Raw genomic sequence first — 20,651 nt, forward strand, 5'->3', positions numbered from 1 at the left:
GTGGTGACATCACCTGGTATAAATGTGTCATCCTGTGTGATATGTGGTGACATCACGTGGTATAGATGTGTCATCCTGTGTGATATGTGGTGACATCACCTGGTATAGACGTGTCATCCTGTGTGATATGTGGTGACATCACCTGGTATAAATGTGTCATCCTGTGTGATATGTGGTGACATCACCTGGTATAGACGTGTCATCCTGTGTGATATGTGGTGACATCACCTGGTATAAATGTGTCATCCTGTGTGATATGTGGTGACATCACGTGGTATAGATGTGTCATCCTGTGTGATATGTGGTGACATCACCTGGTATAGACGTGTCATCCTGTGTGATATGTGGTGACATCACCTGGTATAAATGTGTCATCCTGTGTGATATGTGGTGACATCACCTGGTATAGACGTGTCATCCTGTGTGATATGTGGTGACATCACGTGGTATAGATGTGTCATCCTGTGTGATATGTGGTGACATCACCTGGTATAGACGTGTCATCCTGTGTGATATGTGGTGACATCACCTGGAATAAATGTGTCATCCTGTGTGATATGTGGTGACATCACCTGGTATAGACGTGTCATCCTGTGTGATATGTGGTGACATCACCTGGTATAAATGTGTCATCCTGTGTGATATGTGGTGACATCACGTGGTATAGATGTGTCATCCTGTGTGATATGTGGTGACATCACCTGGTATAGACGTGTCATCCTGTGTGATATGTGGTGACATCACCTGGTATAAATGTGTCATCCTGTGTGATATGTGGTGACATCACGTGGTATAGACGTGTCATCCTGTGTGATATGTGGTGACATCACCTGGTATAGACGTGTCATCCTGTGTGATATGTGGTGACATCACCTGGTATAAATGTGTCATCCTGTGTGATATGTGGTGACATCACGTGGTATAGACGTGTCATCCTGTGTGATATGTGGTGACATCACGTGGTATAGATGTGTCATCCTGTGTGATATGTGGTGACATCACCTGGTATAAATGTGTCATCCTGTGTGATATGTGGTGACATCACCTGGTATAGACGTGTCATCCTGTGTGATAAGTGGTGACATCACGTGGTATATACGTGTCCTCCAGTATCATATGTAGTGGCACCGCATGGTATAGACGTGTCATCCTGTGTGATGTGTGGTGACATCACGTGGTATAGATGTGTCATCCTGTGTGATATGTGGTGACATCACCTGGTATAGACGTGTCATCCTGTGTGATAAGTGGTGACATCACGTGGTATAGACGTGTCATCCTGTGTGATGTGTGGTGACATCACATGGTATAGACGTGTCATCCTGTGTGATATGTGGTGACATCACCTGGTATAGACGTGTCATCCTGTGTGATAAGTGGTGACATCACGTGGTATAGACGTGTCATCCTGTGTGATGTGTGGTGACATCACGTGGTATAGACGTGTCATCCTGTGTGATATGTGGTGACATCACCTGGTATAGACGTGTCATCCTGTGTGATATGTGGTGACATCACCTGGTATAGATGTGTCATCCTGTGTGATATGTGGTGACATCACGTGGTATAGACGTGTCATCCTGTGTGATGTGTGGTGACATCACGTGGTATAGATGTGTCATCCTGTGTGATATGTGGTGACATCACCTGGTATAGACGTGTCATCCTGTGTGATAAGTGGTGACATCACGTGGTATATACGTGTCCTCCAGTATCATATGTAGTGGCACCGCATGGTATAGACGTGTCATCCTGTGTGATGTGTGGTGACATCACGTGGTATAGATGTGTCATCCTGTGTGATATGTGGTGACATCACCTGGTATAGACGTGTCATCCTGTGTGATAAGTGGTGACATCACGTGGTATAGACGTGTCATCCTGTGTGATGTGTGGTGACATCACATGGTATAGACGTGTCATCCTGTGTGATATGTGGTGACATCACCTGGTATAGACGTGTCATCCTGTGTGATAAGTGGTGACATCACGTGGTATAGACGTGTCATCCTGTGTGATGTGTGGTGACATCACGTGGTATAGATGTGTCATCCTGTGTGATGTGTGGTGACATCACCTGGTATAGACGTGTCATCCTGTGTGATAAGTGGTGACATCACGTGGTATAGACGTGTCATCCTGTGTGATGTGTGGTGACATCACATGGTATAGACATCTCGGGCTGTACTCATGACCGTTTATGTTGCAGGTTTCTCATCATGCTTTGGCTCTGCCGGAACCCCCTGAAAACCTGGAGACTGTCCTCAGCTGGGTGTCGGAAATGGAGGATCTGATGGAGGCCCAGAAGCCTCTGTCCTCCGAGGCCAAAGTGGTGAAGGCCCAGCTCCAGGAGCAGAAGGTGAGATCGGGGATCTGCCCTGGATTCTCTGTGGATTATATTACACGTGTGTCCAGTATTCTCTGTGGATTATATTACATGTGTCCTGTATTATCTGTGGATTATATTACATGTGTGTCCTGTATTCTCTGTGGATTATATTACACGTGTGTCCTGTATTATCTGTGGATTATATTACATGTGTGTCCTGTATTCTCTGTGGATTATATTACACGTGTCCTGTATTATCTGTGGATTACATTACACGTATCCTGTATTCTCTGTGGATTATATTACACGTGTCCTGTATTCTCTGTGGATTATATTACATGTGTCCTGTATTATCTGTAGATTATATTACACGTGTGTCCTGTATTCTCTGTGGATTATATTACACGTGTGTCCTGTATTCTCTGTGGATTATATTACACATGTCCTGTATTCTCTGTGGATTATATTACATGTGTGTCCTGTATTCTCTGTGGATTATATTACACGTATGTCCTGTATTCTCTGTGGATTATATTACACGTGTGTCCTGTATTATCTGTAGATTATATTACACGTGTGTCCTGTATTCTCTGTGGATTATATTACACGTGTCCTGTATTCTCTGTGGATTATATTACACGTGTCCTGTATTCTCTGTGGATTATATTACACGTGTGTCCTGTATTCTCTGTGGATTATATTACATGTGTGTCCTGTATTCTCTGTGGATTATATTACACGTGTGTCCAGTATTCTCTGTGGATTATATTACACGTGTGTCCTGTATTATCTGGATAATATTACACGTGTCCTGTATTATCTGTGGATTATATTACATGTGTCCTGTGTTATGATCTGGTGGTTTAGGAGCAACATGGAACGAGCTCTGAAGGAAGTGGTATCTGTACTGACCGCAGTCCCTAAGCTCAACACAACACTAGAAGTAGCCGTGGAATGCTCCTAACTCTCCATAGGCATCTCGTCATAGCCTAAGAGCTAACTACCCCTAAAGATAGAAGCAGGAAAACTATCTTGCCTCAGAGAAAATCCCCAAAGGATAGATTAGCCCCCCACAAATAATGACTGTGAGTGGAGAGGGAAAAGACATACACAGAATGAAACCAGGATGAGCACAGGAGGCCAGTCTAGCTAGAAAGATAGGACAGGATGGAATACTGTGTCAGTATAAAACACTACAAAAATCCACGCAGAGATTACAAAAATCTCCACACCTGACTAAAGGTGTGGAGGGTAAATCTGCTTCCCAGAGCTTCCAGCAACACAGAGATAATTCATACTGATAAGCTGGACAAACATAGAAATCACAGAACGGATAAGTCCACAATCTGTGGACAGAAAAGAGCAAGCAAGAACTCAGCTTTGCTGAACTGGTCAGGATAACAGGGAAATCCAAAGAGATGTGAATCCAACCAGGAACCATTTACAAGTGGCACTGGCTGAAGGAAAGAGCCAGGCATAAATAGCCGAGCAGAAAAGACAATCAGTAGAAGCAGCTACTGACAGCTAAATCCAAGGAGCAGCCATACCACTTGAAACCACAAGAGGGAGCCCAAGAGCAGAACTCACAAAAGAGCCACTTACAACCACCGGAGGGAGCCCAAGAGCGGAATTCACAACAGTACCCCCCCCTTGAGGAGGGGTCACCGAACCCTCACCAGAGCCCCCAGGCCGATCAGGACGAGCCAAGTGAAAAGCACAAACCAAATCGGTGGCATGGACATCGGAGGCAACAACCCAAGAATTATCCTCCTGGCCATAACCCTTCCACTTGACAAGATACTGAAGCCTCCGCCTCGAAAAACGAGAATCCAAAATCTTCTCAACCTTATATTCCAACTCTCCCTCAACCAACACCGGGGCAGGAGGGTCAACCGAGGGAACAACGGGCACCACATATCTCCGCAACAAAGATCTATGGAAAACATTATGAATGGCAAAAGAGGCTGGAAGAGCCAAACGAAAAGACACCGGATTAATAATTTCAGAAATTTTATAAGGACCAATAAACCAAGGCTTAAACTTAGGGGAAGAAACCTTCATAGGAACATGACGAGAAGACAACCAAACCAAATCCCCCACACGAAGCCGGGGGCCAACACACCGACGGCGGTTAGCAAAACGTTGAGCCCTTTCCTGAGACAACGTCAAATTATCCACCACATGAGTCCAAATCTGCTGCAGCCTGTCCACCACAGAATCAACACCAGGACAATCAGAAGGCTCAACCTGCCCAGAAGAAAAACGAGGATGAAAACCAAAATTACAAAAGAAAGGTGAAACCAAAGTAGCCGAACTAGCCCGATTATTAAGGGCAAACTCGGCCAACGACAAGAAAGACACCCAATCATCCTGATCAGCAGACACAAAGCATCTCAAATAGGTCTCCAAGGTCTGATTAGTTCGCTCAGTTTGACCATTAGTCTGAGGATGAAACGCCGAAGAAAAAGACAAATCAATGCCCATCCTAGCACAAAAGGTCCGCCAAAATCTAGAGACAAACTGAGAACCTCTGTCAGACACAATATTCTCCGGAATGCCATGCAAACGAACCACATGCTGAAAAAACAATGGAACCAGATCTGAGGAGGAAGGCAACTTAGGCAAAGGTACCAGATGGACCATTTTAGAGAACCGGTCACAAACAACCCAGATAACAGACATCTTCTGGGAAACAGGAAGATCCGAAATAAAATCCATGGAAATATGCTTCCAGGGCCTCTCAGGGACCGGCAAAGGCAAACGCAACCCACTAGCGCGGGAACAGCAAGGCTTGGCCCGGGCGCAAGTCCCACAGGACTGCACAAAAGCACGGACATCGCGCGACAAGGAAGGCCACCAAAAGGACGTAGCAACCAAATCTCTGGTACCAAAATTCCCAGGATGACCAGCCAACACTGAACAATGAACCTCAGAAATTACCTTACTTGTCCATCTATCAAGAACAAAGAGCTTCCCCACTGGACAGCGGTCAGGCCTATCAGCCTGAAATTCCCAAAGCACCCGCCGCAAATCAGGGGAGATGGCAGAAAGAATCACCCCCTCCTTAAGAATGCCAACCGGCCCCAGGACTCCAGGAGAATCAGGCGAAAAACTCCTAGAGAGGGCATCAGCCTTAACATTCTTAGATGCCGGAAGATACAAGACCACAAAATCAAAACGGGAGAACAAGAGGGACCATCGAGCCTGTCTAGGATTCAGCCGCTTGGCCGACTCGAGGTAAATCAGATTCTTATGATCGGTCAGGACCACAACGCGATGCTTAGCTGCCTCAAGCCAATGTCGCCACTCCTCAAACGCCCACTTCATAGCCAACAACTCCCGATTGCCAACATCATAATTGCGTTCCGCAGGTGAAAAAAAAGCACACGGTTTCATCAAAGAACCATCAGATTCCCTCTGAGACAAAACGGCCCCTTCCCCAATCTCAGAAGCGTCGACCTCCACCTGAAAAGGAAGAGAAACATCCGGCTGACGCAAAACACAGGGGCAGAGGTAAATCGGCGTTTAAGCTCCTGAAAGGCCTCAACAGCCGCAGAGGACCAATTTGTCACATCAGCGCCTTTCTTCATCAAATCAGTAAGGGGCTTAACCACACTGGAAAAGTTGGCAATGAAACGGCGATAGAAATTAGCAAAGCCCAAAAATTTTTGAAGGCCCTTCACAGATGTGGGTTGGATCCAGTCATGAATAGCTTGGACCTTAACAGGATCCATTTCTATAGACGAAGGAGAAAAAATAAAACCCAAAAAAGAGACCTTCTGAACTCCGAATAGGCACTTAGACCCCTTCACAAACAAAGCATTATCACGAAGGATCTGGAACACCATCCTGACCTGCTTCACATGAGACTCCCAATCATCGGAAAAAATCAAAATATCATCCAAATATGCAACCATGAATTTATCAAGATAATTGCGGAAAATATCATGCATAAAAGACTGGAACACAGATGGAGCATTAGAGAGCCCAAATGGCATCACAAGGTATTCAAAATGGCCTTCGGGCGTATTAAATGCAGTTTTCCATTCGTCACCCTGTTTAATACGAACAAGGTTATATGCCCCCAGGAAGGTCAATCTTAGTAAACCAACTAGCCCCCTTAATCTGAGCAAACAAATCAGTAAGCAAAGGCAAGGGGTATTGGAATTTGACCGTGATCTTATTAAGAAGACGATAATCTATACAGGGTCTCAAGGAGCCATCCTTCTTAGCAACAAAAAAAAATCCCGCTCCCAATGGTGACGAAGAGGGCCGAATATGCCCCTTCTCCAAAGACTCCTTAACATAGCTCCGCATGGCGGCATGCTCTGGCACAGACAGATTGAAAAGTCGGCCTTTAGGGAACTTACAACCTAGAATCAAGTTAATAGCACAATCACAGTCCCTATGTGGAGGAAGGGAACTGGACTTGGGCTCATCAAATACATCCTGGAAATCCGACAAAAACTCAGGGACCTCAGAAGAGGGGGAAGAGGAAATTGACATAAAAGGAACGTCACTATGTACCCCTTGACAACCCCAACTAGTCACAGACATAGTTTTCCAATCCAGCACCGGATTATGTTCCTGTAACCATGGAAATCCCAGCACAATAACATCATGCAGGTTATGCAACACCAGAAAACGGCAAATTTCCTGATGTGCAGGAGCCATGTACATGGTCATCTGCGTCCAGTACTGAGGTTTATCCTTGGCCAATGGAGTAGCATCAATGCCCCTCAAAGGAATAGGGCTCTGTAAAGGCTGCAAGGAAAAACCACAGCGCCTGGCGAATTCTAAGTCCATTAGGTTCAGGGCAGCGCCTGAATCCACAAATGCCATGACAGAAAAGGACGACAATGAGCAAATCAGGGTCACAGATAAAAGAAATTTAGGCTGTACAGTACTAATGGTAACAGACCTAGCGACCCTCCTAGTACGTTTAGGGCAATCAGAAATAACATGAGCCGAATCACCACAGTAAAAACACAGCCTATTCTGACGTCTGAATTCCTGCCGTTCTGTTCTAGTCAAAATCCTATCACATTGCATAGGTTCAGGACTCTGCTCAGAGGACACTGCCATATGGTGCACAGCTTTGCGCTCGCGCAGACGCCGATCAGTCTGAATGGCTAGAGACTGTTGTGAATTCTGTGGATGAGTTCACTTCTGTGGTCACAAGTGGTATTGCAGTCTCTGGGCTTCCTCCCTCAGGTGTTTTGGTGAGCTCGTTGGCTGCCTTGCTATTTAGCTCCACCTGAGTCTGTCTTCCTTGCTCCTTGTCAATGTTCCAGTGTTGGATCTGAGCTACTGCATCTTTCCTTGGGCCTGCTGCTCTGCTAGATAAGTGCTTCTAGTTTGTTTTCTGTTTTTTCTGTCCAGCTTTCTATTAACTTTTGCTGGAAGCTCTGAGAAGCAAAGGGGTGCACCGCCGTGCTGTTAGTTCGGCACGGTGGGTCTTTTTGCCCCTTTGCGTGGTTTTCGTTTTAGGGTTTTTTGTAGACTGCATAGTTCTCTTTGCTATCCTCGCTCTGTCTAGAATATCGGGCCTCACTTTGCTGAATCTATTTCATTCCTACGTTTGTCTTTTCATCTTGCTAACAGTCATTATATGTGGGGGGCTGCCTATTCCTTTGGGGTATTTCTCTGAGGTAAGTCAGGCTTGTATTTCTATCTTCAGGCTAGTCAGCTCCTCAGGCAGTGCCGAGTTGCATAGGTAGTTGTTAGGCGCAATCCACTGCTGCTTATAGTTGTGTGAGGATAGATCAGGTACTGCAGTCTACAGAGATTCCACGTCTCAGAGCTTGTCCTATTGTTTTTGGTTATTGCCAGATCTCTGTATGTGCGCTGATTACTGCACGCTGTGTTGCCTGATTGCCAGCCATAACAGTACAAGGAGCCACACCAATGATTCCCAATAGAGGGAAAAAAGAAATCCTGACATCATTTTTTTTTCTTAGCTCTGTCTTCAGTCTTTTTTTTTCCCCTAGACATTAGAGTGCTTCAGGACACAGCTGTGGACATGGATATTCAGGCTCTGTGCTCCTCAATGGATAATCTCGTTGTAAATGTACAAAAGATTCAAGATACTATTGATCAGAAATCGATGCTAGAACCAAGAATTCCGATTCCTGATTTGTTTTTTGGTGACAGAACTAAGTTCCTGAGCTTCAGAAATAATTGTAAGCTATTTTTGGCCTTGAAACCTCATTCTTCTGGTAATCCTATTCAACAGGTTTTGATTATTATTTCTTTTTTGCGCGGCGACCCACAGGACTGGGCGTTTTCTCTTGCGCCAGGAGACCCTGCATTGAGTAGTGTCGATGCGTTTTTCCTGGCGCTCGGATTGCTTTACGATGAGCCTAATTCAGTGGATCAGGCTGAGAAAAATCTGCTGGCTTTATGCCAGGGTCAGGATGATATAGAAGTATATTGTCAGAAATTTAGAAAGTGGTCAGTACTCACTCTGTGGAATGAATCTGCACTAGCGGCTTTGTTCAGAAAGGGTCTCTCTGAAGCTCTTAAGGATGTAATGGTGGGATTTCCTATGCCTGCTGGTTTGAATGAGTCCATGTCCTTGGCCATTCAGATCGGTCGTCGCTTGCGCGAGCGTAAATCTGTGCACCATCTGGCGGTATTGTCTGAGAGTAAACCTGATCGTTGTCCGGCCGAGAAACTGTTCGTCCCTGATAGGTGGACTAGTAAAGTTATCTCTGAACTTCATTGTTCGGTGCTGGCCGGTCATCCAGGAATCTTTGGTACCAGGGAGTTGGTTGCTAGATCCTTCTGGTGGCCATCTCTGTCACGGGATGTGCGTGCTTTTGTGCAGTCCTGTGGAATTTGTGCTAGGGCTAAGCCCTGCTGTTCACGTGCCAGTGGGTTGCTTTTGCCCTTGCCGGTCCCGAAGAGGCCTTGGACACATATTTCGATGGATTTCATTTCTGACCTTCCCGTTTCTCAAAAAATGTCGGTCATTTGGGTGGTCTGTGATCGCTTTTCTAAAATGGTCCATCTGGTGCCCTTGGTTAAATTGCCTTCCTCCTCTGATTTGGTGCCTTTGTTCTTCCAGCATGTGGTTCGTTTACATGGCATTCCTGAGAATATTGTTTCTGACAGAGGTTCCCAGTTTGTCTCGAGGTTCTGGCGAGCCTTTTGTGGTAGGATGGGCATTGACCTATCTTTCTCCTCGGCCTTCCATCCTCAGACTAATGGCCAGACCGAACGAACCAATCAGACCTTGGAAACATATCTGAGATGTTTTGTTTCCGCTGACCAGGATGATTGGGTGTCATTTTTGCCGTTGGCTGAGTTCGCCCTTAATAATCGGGCCAGCTCGGCTACCTTGGTCTCTCCATTTTTCTGCAATTCTGGGTTCCATCCTCGTTTCTCTTCAGGACAGGTTGAGTCTTCGGACTGTCCTGGTGTGGATTCTGTGGTGGACAGGTTGCAGCAGATCTGGACTCAGGTGGTGGACAATTTGACCTTGTCCCAGGAGAAGGCTCAGCTTTTCGCTAATCGCAGACGCCGTGTGGGACCCCGACTTCGTGTTGGGGATCTGGTTTGGTTATCTTCTCGTCATATTCCTATGAAGGTTTCCTCTCCTAAATTTAAACCTCGTTTTATTGGTCCGTATAGGATTTCTGAGATTCTCAATCCGGTGTCTTTTCGTCTGACCCTCCCAGACTCCTTTTCCATACATAATGTATTCCATAGGTCGTTGTTGAGGAGATACGTGGCACCTATGGTTCCATCTGTGGAGCCTCCTGCCCCTGTTTTGGTGGAGGGGGAATTGGAGTATATTGTGGAGAAGATTTTGGATTCTCGTGTCTCTAGACGGAAACTCCAGTATCTGGTCAAATGGAAGGGTTATGCTCAGGAAGATAATTCCTGGGTTTTTGCCTCTGATGTCCATGCCCCAGATCTTGTTCGTGCCTTTCATGTGGCTCATCCTGGTCGGCCTGGGGGTTCTGGTGAGGGTTCGGTGACCCCTCCTCAAGGGGGGGGTACTGTTGTGAATTCTGTGGCTGAGTTCACTTCTGTGGTCACAAGTGGTATTGCAGTCTCTGGGCTTCCTCCCTCAGGTGTTTTGGTGAGCTCGTTGGCTGCCTTGCTATTTAGCTCCACCTGAGTCTGTCTTCCTTGCTCCTTGTCAATGTTCCAGTGTTGGATCTGAGCTACTGCATCTTTCCTTGGGCCTGCTGCTCTGCTAGATAAGTGCTTCTAGTTTGTTTTCTGTTTTTTCTGTCCAGCTTTCTATTAACTTTTGCTGGAAGCTCTGAGAAGCAAAGGGGTGCACCGCCGTGCTGTTAGTTCGGCACGGTGGGTCTTTTTGCCCCTTTGCATGGTTTTCGTTTTAGGGTTTTTTGTAGACTGCATAGTTCTCTTTGCTATCCTCGCTCTGTCTAGAATATCGGGCCTCACTTTGCTGAATCTATTTCATTCCTACGTTTGTCTTTTCATCTTGCTAACAGTCATTATATGTGGGGGGCTGCCTATTCCTTTGGGGTATTTCTCTGAGGTAAGTCAGGCTTGTATTTCTATCTTCAGGCTAGTCAGCTCCTCAGGCAGTGCCGAGTTGCATAGGTAGTTGTTAGGCGCAATCCACTGCTGCTTATAGTTGTGTGAGGATAGATCAGGTACTGCAGTCTACAGAGATTCCACGTCTCAGAGCTTGTCCTATTGTTTTTGGTTATTGCCAGATCTCTGTATGTGCGCTGATTACTGCACGCTGTGTTGCCTGATTGCCAGCCATAACAAGAGACATAGACTCGCTCAAACCAGTGGGCGTAGGGAAGCCCACCATAACATCTTTAAGGGCTTCAGAAAGACCCTTTCTGAAAATAGCAGCCAGAGCATCCTCATTCCATTTAGTAAGCACAGACCATTTTCTAAATTTCTGGCAGTATAATTCTGCCGCTTCCTGACCTTGACACAAGGCCAACAGGGTTTTTTCTGCATGATCCACAGAGTTAGGTTCATCATACAATAATCCGAGCGCTTGAAAAAATGCGTCTACATTCAGCAATGCCGGATCCCCTGATTCAAGGGAGAATGCCCAGTCCTGAGGGTGACCACGCAGCAAGGATATGATGATTTTTACTTGCTGAATGGGATCGCCAGAAGAACGGGGTTTCAAAGCAAAAAACAATTTGCAGTTATTTTTAAAGTTCAAAAACATGGATCTGTCTCCAAAAAACAAATCAGGAGTAGGAATTTTAGGCTCCAAAGCCGGAGTCTGGACAACATAATCTTGGATACTCTGTACTCTTGCAGCAAGTTGATCCACACGAGAAAACAAACCCTGAACATCCATGCCAGAGCACAAATCCTGCACCACCCAAAGGTCAAAAGGAAAAAAAATAGACAAAAAGAGAGCACAGAAAAAAAAAATGGCTCAGAATTTTTTCCTTCTTTTTGAGATGCATTTAATTCATTTAAGGCCACTTGTACTGTTATGATCTGGTGGTTTAGGAGCAACATGGAACGAGCTCTGAAGGAAGTGGTATCTGTACTGACCGCAGTCCCTAAGCTCAACACAACACTAGAAGTAGCCGTGGGATGCTCCTGACACTCCCTAGGCACCTCGTCACAGCCTAAGAACTAACTACCCCTTAAGATAGAAACCGGAAAACTATCTTGCCTCAGAGAAAATCCCCAAAGGATAGATTAGCCCCCCACAAATAATGACTGTGAGTGGAGAGGAAAAAGACATACACAGAATGAAACCAGGATGAGCACTGGAGGCCAGTCTAGCTTGATAGATAGGACAGGATGGAATACTGTGCGGTCAGTATAAAACACTACAAAAATCCACGCAGAGATTACAAAAATCTCCACACCTGACTAAAGGTGTGGAGGTTAAATCTGCTTCCCAGAGCTTCCAGCAAGACAGAATTAATTCACACTGATAAGCTGGACAAACATAGAAAACACTGAACGGATAAGTCCACAACCTGTGGACAGAAAAGAGCAAAGCAAGGACTTAGCTTTGCTGAACTGGTCAGGATAACAGGGAAATCCAAAGAGATGTGAATCCAACCAGGAACCATTTACAAGTGGCACTGGCTGAAGGAAAGAGCCAGGCATAAATAGCCGAGCAGAAAAGACGATCAGTGGAAGCAGCTGCTGACAGCTAAATCCAAGGAGCAGTCATACCACTTAAAACCACCGGAGGGAGCCCAAGAGCAGAACTCACAAAAGTGCCACTTACAACCACCGGAGGGAGCCCAAGAGCGGAATTCACAACAGTCCTGTATTATCTGTGGATTATATTACACGTGTCCTGTATTATCTGTAGATTATATTACACGTGTGTCCTGTATTCTCTGTGGATTATATTACACGTGTCCTGTATTCTCTGTAGATTATATTACACGTGTGTCCAGTATTCTCTGTGGATTATATTACACGTGTGTCCTGTATTATCTGCGGATTATATTACATGTGTCCTCTATTATCTGTGGATTATATTACATTTGTATCCTGTATTATCTGTGGATTATATTACACGTGTGTCCTGTATTCTCTGTGGATTATATTACACGTGTGTCCTGTATTCTCTGTGGATTATATTACATGTGTGTCCTGTAATTTCTGTGGATTATATTACACGTGTGTCCTGTATTCTCTGTGGATTATATTACACGTATGTCCTGTATTATCTGTGGATTATATTACACGTGTCCTCTATTATCTGTGGATTATATTACACGTGTGTCCTGTATTCTCTGTGGGTTATATTACACGTATGTTTTGTATTGTCTCTGGGTTATATTACACGTATGTTTTGTATTGTCTGTGGGTTATATTACACGTATGTTTTGTATTGTCTGTGGATTATATTACACGTATGTTTTGTATTGTCTCTGGATTATATTACACGTATGTTTTGTATTGTCTGTGGATTATATTACACGTATGTTTTGTATTGTCTCTGGGTTATATTACACGTATGTTTTGTATTGTCTGTGGGTTATATTACACGTATGTTTTGTATTGTCTGTGGATTATATTACACGTATGTTTTGTATTGTCAGTGGATTATATTACACGTATGTTTTGTATTGTCTGTGGATTATATTACACGTATGTTTTGTATTGTCTCTGGGTTATATTACACGTATGTTTTGCATCGTCTGTGGATTATATTACACGTATGTTTTGTATTGTCTGTGGATTATATTACACGTATGTTTTTTATTGTCTGTGGATTATATTACACGTATGTTTTGTATCTTCTGGGGATTATATTACACGTATGTTTTGTATCGTCTGTGGATTATATTACACGTATGTTTTGTATTGTCTGTGGATTATATTACACATATGTTTTGTATTGTCTGTGGGTTATATTACACGTATGTTTTGTATTGTCTGTGGATTATATTACACATATGTTTTCTATTGTCTGTGGATTATATTACACGTATGTTTTGTATTGTCTGTGGATTATATTACACGTATGTTTTGTATTGTCTCTGGGTTATATTACACGTATGTTTTGTATTGTCTCTGGATTATATTACACGTATGTTTTGTATTGTCTATGGATTATATTACACGCATGTTTTGTATTGTCTCTGGATTATATTACACGTATGTTTTGTATTGTCTCTGGGTTATATTACACGTATGTTTTGTATTGTCTGTGGATTATATTACACGTATGTTTTGTATCGTCTGTGGATTATATTACACGTATGTTTTGTATCGTCTGTGGATTATATTACACGTATGTTTTGTATTGTCTCTGGGTTATATTACACGTATGTTTTGTATTGTCTGTGGATTATATTACACGTATGTTTTGTATTGTCTGTGGATTATATTACATGTATGTTTTGTATTGTCTGTGGATTATATTACACGTATGTTTTCTATTGTCTGTGGATTATATTACACGTATGTTTTGCATCGTCTGTGGATTATATTACACGTATGTTTTGAATTGTCTGTGGATTATATTACACGTATGTTTTGTATCGTCTGTGGATTATATTACACGTATGTTTTGTATTGTCTGTGGATTATATTACACATATGTTTTGTATTGTCTGTGGGTTATATTACACGTATGTTTTGTATCGTCTGTGGATTATATTACACATATGCTTTGTATTGTCTGTGGATTATATTACACGTATGTTTTGCATTGTCTGTGGATTATATTACACGTATGTTTTGTATTGTCTCTGGATTATATTACACGTATGTTTTGTATTGTCTGTGGATTATATTACACGTATGTTTTCTATTGTCTGTGGGTTATATTACAAGTATGTTTTGTATCGTCTGTGGATTATATTACATGTATGTTTTGTATCGTCTGTGGGTTATATTACACGTATGTTTTCTATTGTCTCTGGGTTATATTACACGTTTGTTTTGTATCGTCTGTGGATTATATTACACGTATGTTTTGTATTGTCTGTGGGTTATATTACACGTATGTTTTGTATCGTCTGTGGATTATATTACATGTATGTTTTGTATCGTCTGTGGGTTATATTACACGTTTGTTTTGTATTGTCTCTGGGTTATATTACACGTTTGTTTTGTATTGTCTGTGGATTATATTACACGTATGTTTTGTATCGTCTGTGGATTATATTACATGTATGTTTTGTATCGTCTGTGGGTTATATTACACGTTTGTTTTGTATTGTCTCTGGGTTATATTACACGTTTGTTTTGTATTGTCTGTGGATTATATTACACGTATGTTTTGTATCGTCTGTGGATTATATTACATGTATGTTTTGTATCGTCTGTGGGTTATATTACACGTGTTCTGTATTATCTGTGGATTATATTACACGTGTGTTTTGTTTTCTCTGCAGGTTATATTACACGTATATTTTGTTTTGTCTGTGGGTTATTTTACACGTACGTTTTCTATTGTCTGTGGATTATTTTACACGTACGTTTTCTATTGTCTGTGGATTATATTACACGTATGTTTTGTATCTTCTGTGGATTATATTACACGTATATTTTGTATTGTCTGTGGATTATATTACACGTATGCTTTATATTGTCTGTGGGTTATATTACACGTGTCCTGTATTGTCCGTGGATTTTACTAAACGTGTTCTGTATCCTGTATTATTTATTTCACCTCTTGTTTTGCAGCTTCTGCAGAGGTTGTTGCAGGAGAGAAAGTCAAGGATTGAGCGCGTGTTACAGGGAAAGAAGTCGCCATCACAGCCCCTCTCTATACTGGGCTCAGAGCAGAGAGCACAGCGGGGAGACCCCCTGATGGAGCTGCGGGAGCGGTGGGACTCTCTGCTGCAGAGAGCTGAGAACAGGTGAGAGTGACCAGCCACAATGGTCCCAGCCATGGATTTATGGGGCACCTAGAGTCCTCCCTGACCGTTTCCTGGAGACCCCCCTACACCGGATCTCTCTCCTTACAGACACCATCAGTTAGAGTACATCACCCCCGCAGCTCACAACTTTCAGGAGGCCTTGGACATCTTCCACGATTGGGTGGGCAACACCGAGAGACGGCTGACGGAGCTCTGGAGAACCAACAGGTCTATGAGCCAAATTAATGACTGTCACAAGGATGTGCAGGTATTCTTTACTGACTGTCCCCTGAGCAGTGTCAGGACCCTGGAGATATGACCCACTTATCACACCAGGTACACGAGGTCCCACCAGGACTGACATCACATTCTCCTCATTTCAGGACCTCTGTAAGGAGATCCAAAAGAAGCCTGGAGACATAGATGAGATCCTGGAGAAGGGTCAGGTCGTCCTGGAGCTGGTGTCAGGTATGACAAGCAGGTCACAAAATATGCATCATTTGGGATAAGAACCCAATGAAATAATAGTTTCCTGAGACTTAAAAGATGTAACAACCCTGCCGGCATCACTGCCTGTTACATCTACTCACTCACCCAGTGCCATGCTGTGAGATCTGTCTGCTGCCGGCTCCATGCCATGTGCTTCATGGTGGCCTGCTCTGTGTACACTTCCTGGCTGTGTGCATATGGGGGCGGCGCCAGCCACTCCGGATTCTTATTAAGACTGTGTGCACCTCCCTAAGGTGCTTCTGGCCAATTGCCTTGAGGCCTCTGATATTTAAGGCATCCTCACCCATTGGAGGATGCTGGAGCAAACTATTTCCCTCAGTTAGCATTTGCTACTGAGCTTCCAGGTCGTGTCTGTTTCTGTCTCTGAGGGCTGCAATACGCAGGCCTTCATCTGTGTTCTGTTTGTGTCTCTGTGTGCGCCACCCAGTGGGGGTTGTACCCTGGTCTGAATCTGTGTTCCGTTACTTCTGTGTCTGAACTCTGGTCTATGTCCGTACCTGTTCCTTCTTTGTTTGTTTACCGTTCTCACTCTGCTGTGTTTACCTCTGCATTTCCTCTGCTCTGATTGCCACTATCAGTGGCTCTGCATCTCTCTGCTCTGTTCACCACTACCCGTGGCTCTGTGCTCCTCTGCTTAGTTCTGCCACAACCTGTGGTTCTGTGCCTCTCAGCTTTGCTCACCACAACCTGTGGCTCTGCACCCTCTGGCTCTTGGCTCCGCCTCCAGCGTCTCTGCTCTTGGCTCCACCTCCAGCATCTCCGCTCTTGGCTCCACCTCCAGCATCTCCGCTCTTGGCTCCACCTCCAGCGGCTCCGCTCTTGGCTCCGTCCTTAGCTCCGCCTCCTCTGCCTTCTCCTTCTCTGCTCTTAGCTCCACCTCCTGCTCTTACTCCGCCTCCTGTGGTTCTGCTTTGTATCCGCTCTTGCTCTACCTCTGTTCAGCAACTTGCCGTACAGGTCTCTACCTGTTTCTTTATATTCACCATTCTGAACAGGTTCTTACCTGTTTCCATACACCCGCCTGTATACCTGTTCCTACCAGAGTATCGGCCCTGTCTGCCAGAGTGCCATCCGTGCCCACCCATCAAGCCAGTCTGTATCTCCATCAAGCCAGTCCGCCCGTCTGGGCCTCTGCCGAACCCGTCAGTCAGCCAGTGTCACAGCCGTGCCTGCCCGTGTCTTGTCCCCGGTGGGATCAGCATCCACAGTCCGACTCCACACTGGAGCGGTACCTGGTAGCTTCCTACCGCACAAGTCTGACCTCACCATCGGAGGCTCCAACGAACACCTAGGAAGCTACTTAGTCACACCGCTTCCAGGGAAGTCTGGTCTGTGGTCCAGTGGGGCCGCATGCCCGCGCCAACCAGTCTGGGCGCAAACGTTACAAAAGATATGAGTCATTGAGCTTTTCTTCAGTGGAAATGCCAAAAAAATTACTAGATTTCAGAGGTGAATGCAATTTTTTTAATGGGTTTTATAGATATAATATTAAAATCTATAGAGTGCATAGTGGATATTGAAGCAAGGCTATGACCCCCAGAAGACCCTTAACTGCAACTGACAAACATCTACCTCCCCCTCCTGCAAACAGGTAATTAAAGTTGGGATCTGATAGATAATAGACAGGAATCCATCCTCAACTTGCAAAAGATTGTGGAAGGCGACAGATTTATGGCCTTCACCTCCGCGTGAGAAGGACCAGCATTTATATTAAGCTGGTCTGTCCTTTCCAGTTAAGAATATTGAGCTTTTTCTAAGTACCCCAATGGTCCTACAGTTAGGAAATTAATAGTTTTGGAGTTGTGTCTTATGTCACTGGGCGGTGACTATAACAACTTCAAATTAATGTCGGTCAGATGGATGATGCTATCCATGCCATGTTTCTTCTCTATGGATAGAGAAAATCGGGATAGGAAACATGACAGTAATATCTCCCGCCTGGCACCTCCAGGAGCCAAGATATCGTACAATTTAGGAATCCTATAATTTTCTAAGACTGAGCCACCCATATCCTATGGTTTCTGAAGACCAGCCCCATTCTGAGTCACCACAATGCCAAGTTATAATCTTTGTCAGTCCTGGGAGATGCAGTTTACTGTATTTCTATTTATTGCCCCCCAAAACCGAAAAGCTCCCCTTCATAAAAGCCAGATCCAACCCTGCGACATCAGGTTTAGTATGTTTCTTCTGTTTATCCTTTTTATTTTATGTAATTGTATATATCGTATTGTTTTGTAAAATCTTTGTATATTTTTTTCATAAACACTGGGTTTCCGAGCATGAACCGTCTTTTTAAGGTCAGGCCTCAGCATCTCAATAGGATTAAGGTCAGGACTTTGACTAGGCCACTTCAAAGTCCCAATTTTGTTTTTCTTAAGCCATGCTTTGCAATACACCAACCAGACTTATCAAGGTAATACGAACAGGGATAACGAAAAATACCAAACATACAAATATATTCACATATATAACAAAGATATACACCGGAGAGTGGAGGATGGGTTAAAAACAAAGTAGGAAAGGAAAGGGAATTATTACACACCCAAAACCTAGCAACAATCACAGATAAATCCACCAAACGCCTTCTCCCACAATAACCACCAACAACCTTCATCAGCATAAGCTAACTCTGACAATGAGTTCTAGCCTGGGCCCAGATTATATAGGAGAAGGGAGAGGCTAACAGTGAACAGTCTGTGAATTGCTTTTATTCAGCGCAGGATTAGGATAAACCAGACGCTGCAGTCTTCTGGCCCATCTCTGTCGCAGTAACTCCGTGACAGGATCCTTGTCCTACTACACAACCCAAGTGCACTTCAGCTTGAGGTCACAAACAGATGGCCGGACTTCTCCTTCAGGATTTTTTGGTAGACAGCAGAATTCATGGTTCCATTTACCACAGCCAGTCTTCTGGGTCCCTAAGAAGCAAAACAGCCCCAGACCATCACACTACCACCATATTTGACTGTTGGTATGATGTTCCTTATCTGAAATGCTGTGTTACTTCTACATCAGATATAGTGGGATATACACCTTCCAAAAAGTTCAACTTTTGTCTTGTCAGTCCACAGAGTGTTCTCCCAAAAGTCTCGGGGATCATCAAGATGTTTTATGGCAAAACTGAGATGAACCTTTATGTTTTTATTGCTTAGCAGTGGTTTTCGTGCAGCCATTTTTGCCCAATTTCTTTCTTATAGTGGAGTCATGAAAACTCACCTTAACGGAGGCAAGTGAGGCATGCAGTTCTTTGGATGTTGTGGAGTCTTTTGTGAGCTCTTGGATCAGCTGCGTTCTTGGGGTAATTTTGGTCTGTCGGCCACTCCTGGGAAGGATCACCACTAGTGTTGAGCATTCCGATACTGCAAATATCGGGAATCGGACGATATTTGCTGTATTGGAATTCCGATACCGAGTGCCGATATTTTTACGATATCGGAAATCAGAATCGGAAGTGTTCCCAGTCATCTTCGGCGTGTGCGGTGCGTATGGTTCCCAGGGTCTGAAGGAGAGGAAACTCTCCTTCAGGCCCTGGGATCCATATTCATGTAAAAAATAAAGCATAAAAATAAAAAATATGGATATACACACCCCTCCGACGAACCCTGGCTGTCACCGCTGCAAGCGTCTGCCTCCGTTCCTTAGAATGCAGTGAGTGAAGGACCTTCGATGATGTCACGGTCAGGTGAGCGGTCAGGTCAACTGTTGAAGGGGATTTATTAACAGGGGTAAAATTCTCCTCCCAGGGAGTAAACAGGGGGTCAATAAAGACAAATCAAACAGTAAACAGTTAAGCGGAATCAAAAGGGTTAACGAGTGTTCTTGTAACTTATCAGCCCAGGGAGGTCCTGACTGGAGGGTCCTTTTTCCAACGTGGGTGCAGTCACCAGCAGGGCTTGAGATCCTGGTCTCTTCTCTGTCTCCTGGAAACTCCGGGGTTAAGGCTCTGCAGCCTGTTCTTCTCAAAGTGAAACTGGAACCGAGAAGTAGCACAGTCCCATCCCTCACTGCTGCAGGAGTCTCTGTAAGCCTGGCAGCTTCTCTGTAGTAACGATGTCACACACACTGGGCAGTTACTTATCACACTCAGGGATCTTTGCTTGTCACTGCGGTCACCAGGGCTGCACTCGAGTCACTGTCTCTGCACTGTCAGGGGAAGAGTCTTCTCAGATTATGGAGGCCTCCAAGTCCCCACTCTCACTCCAGCCTTAGTGCCCTCACGGGGAGCACTCTGTCATGGGGAGCGCGGCGCTGCAGCCTGCTTTCTCTCTGGCACGCTATCCCCTCCGTCTCGCGCGCTCTGCTCTCCCGCACTTTTCTGACCACACCCCCGTCTTTTCCTCCCTGCCCCAGCCGTCACATGGTCCCTTCTGTCCAGGGCAGAAAGTCTTCCCCCCGACAACCCAGCTGTCTGACTAAGTGGTTCCATGTAAGGAGCAGGGAAAGCCACCTCCTTACATTCCCCCTCTTTTGAATCTCGCAATTCCACGGGCGAGGACTCTTCGTGC

The 20,651-nt window shown here is 44.6% G+C and overlaps 1 protein-coding gene across 2 annotated transcripts in view; it reads left to right on the top strand.

Annotated features, from left to right (window-relative positions):
* Positions 1–20,651, top strand: part of LOC138643275 (microtubule-actin cross-linking factor 1, isoforms 6/7-like) — a 367,371-nt gene that overhangs the window by 156,839 nt on the left and 189,881 nt on the right. For both annotated transcript variants that reach the window (XM_069732207.1, XM_069732208.1), the window contains 4 exons: positions 2,210–2,359; positions 15,461–15,636; positions 15,745–15,904; positions 16,020–16,104. In XM_069732207.1, the coding sequence (XP_069588308.1) occupies positions 2,210–2,359; positions 15,461–15,636; positions 15,745–15,904; positions 16,020–16,104 (571 nt within the window). The remainder of the gene's footprint in view (positions 1–2,209; positions 2,360–15,460; positions 15,637–15,744; positions 15,905–16,019; positions 16,105–20,651) is intronic.

This window comes from Ranitomeya imitator, chromosome 6 (genome assembly GCF_032444005.1).
Source record: "Ranitomeya imitator isolate aRanImi1 chromosome 6, aRanImi1.pri, whole genome shotgun sequence".
In the NCBI taxonomy this organism is placed as follows: Eukaryota; Metazoa; Chordata; class Amphibia; order Anura; family Dendrobatidae; genus Ranitomeya; species Ranitomeya imitator.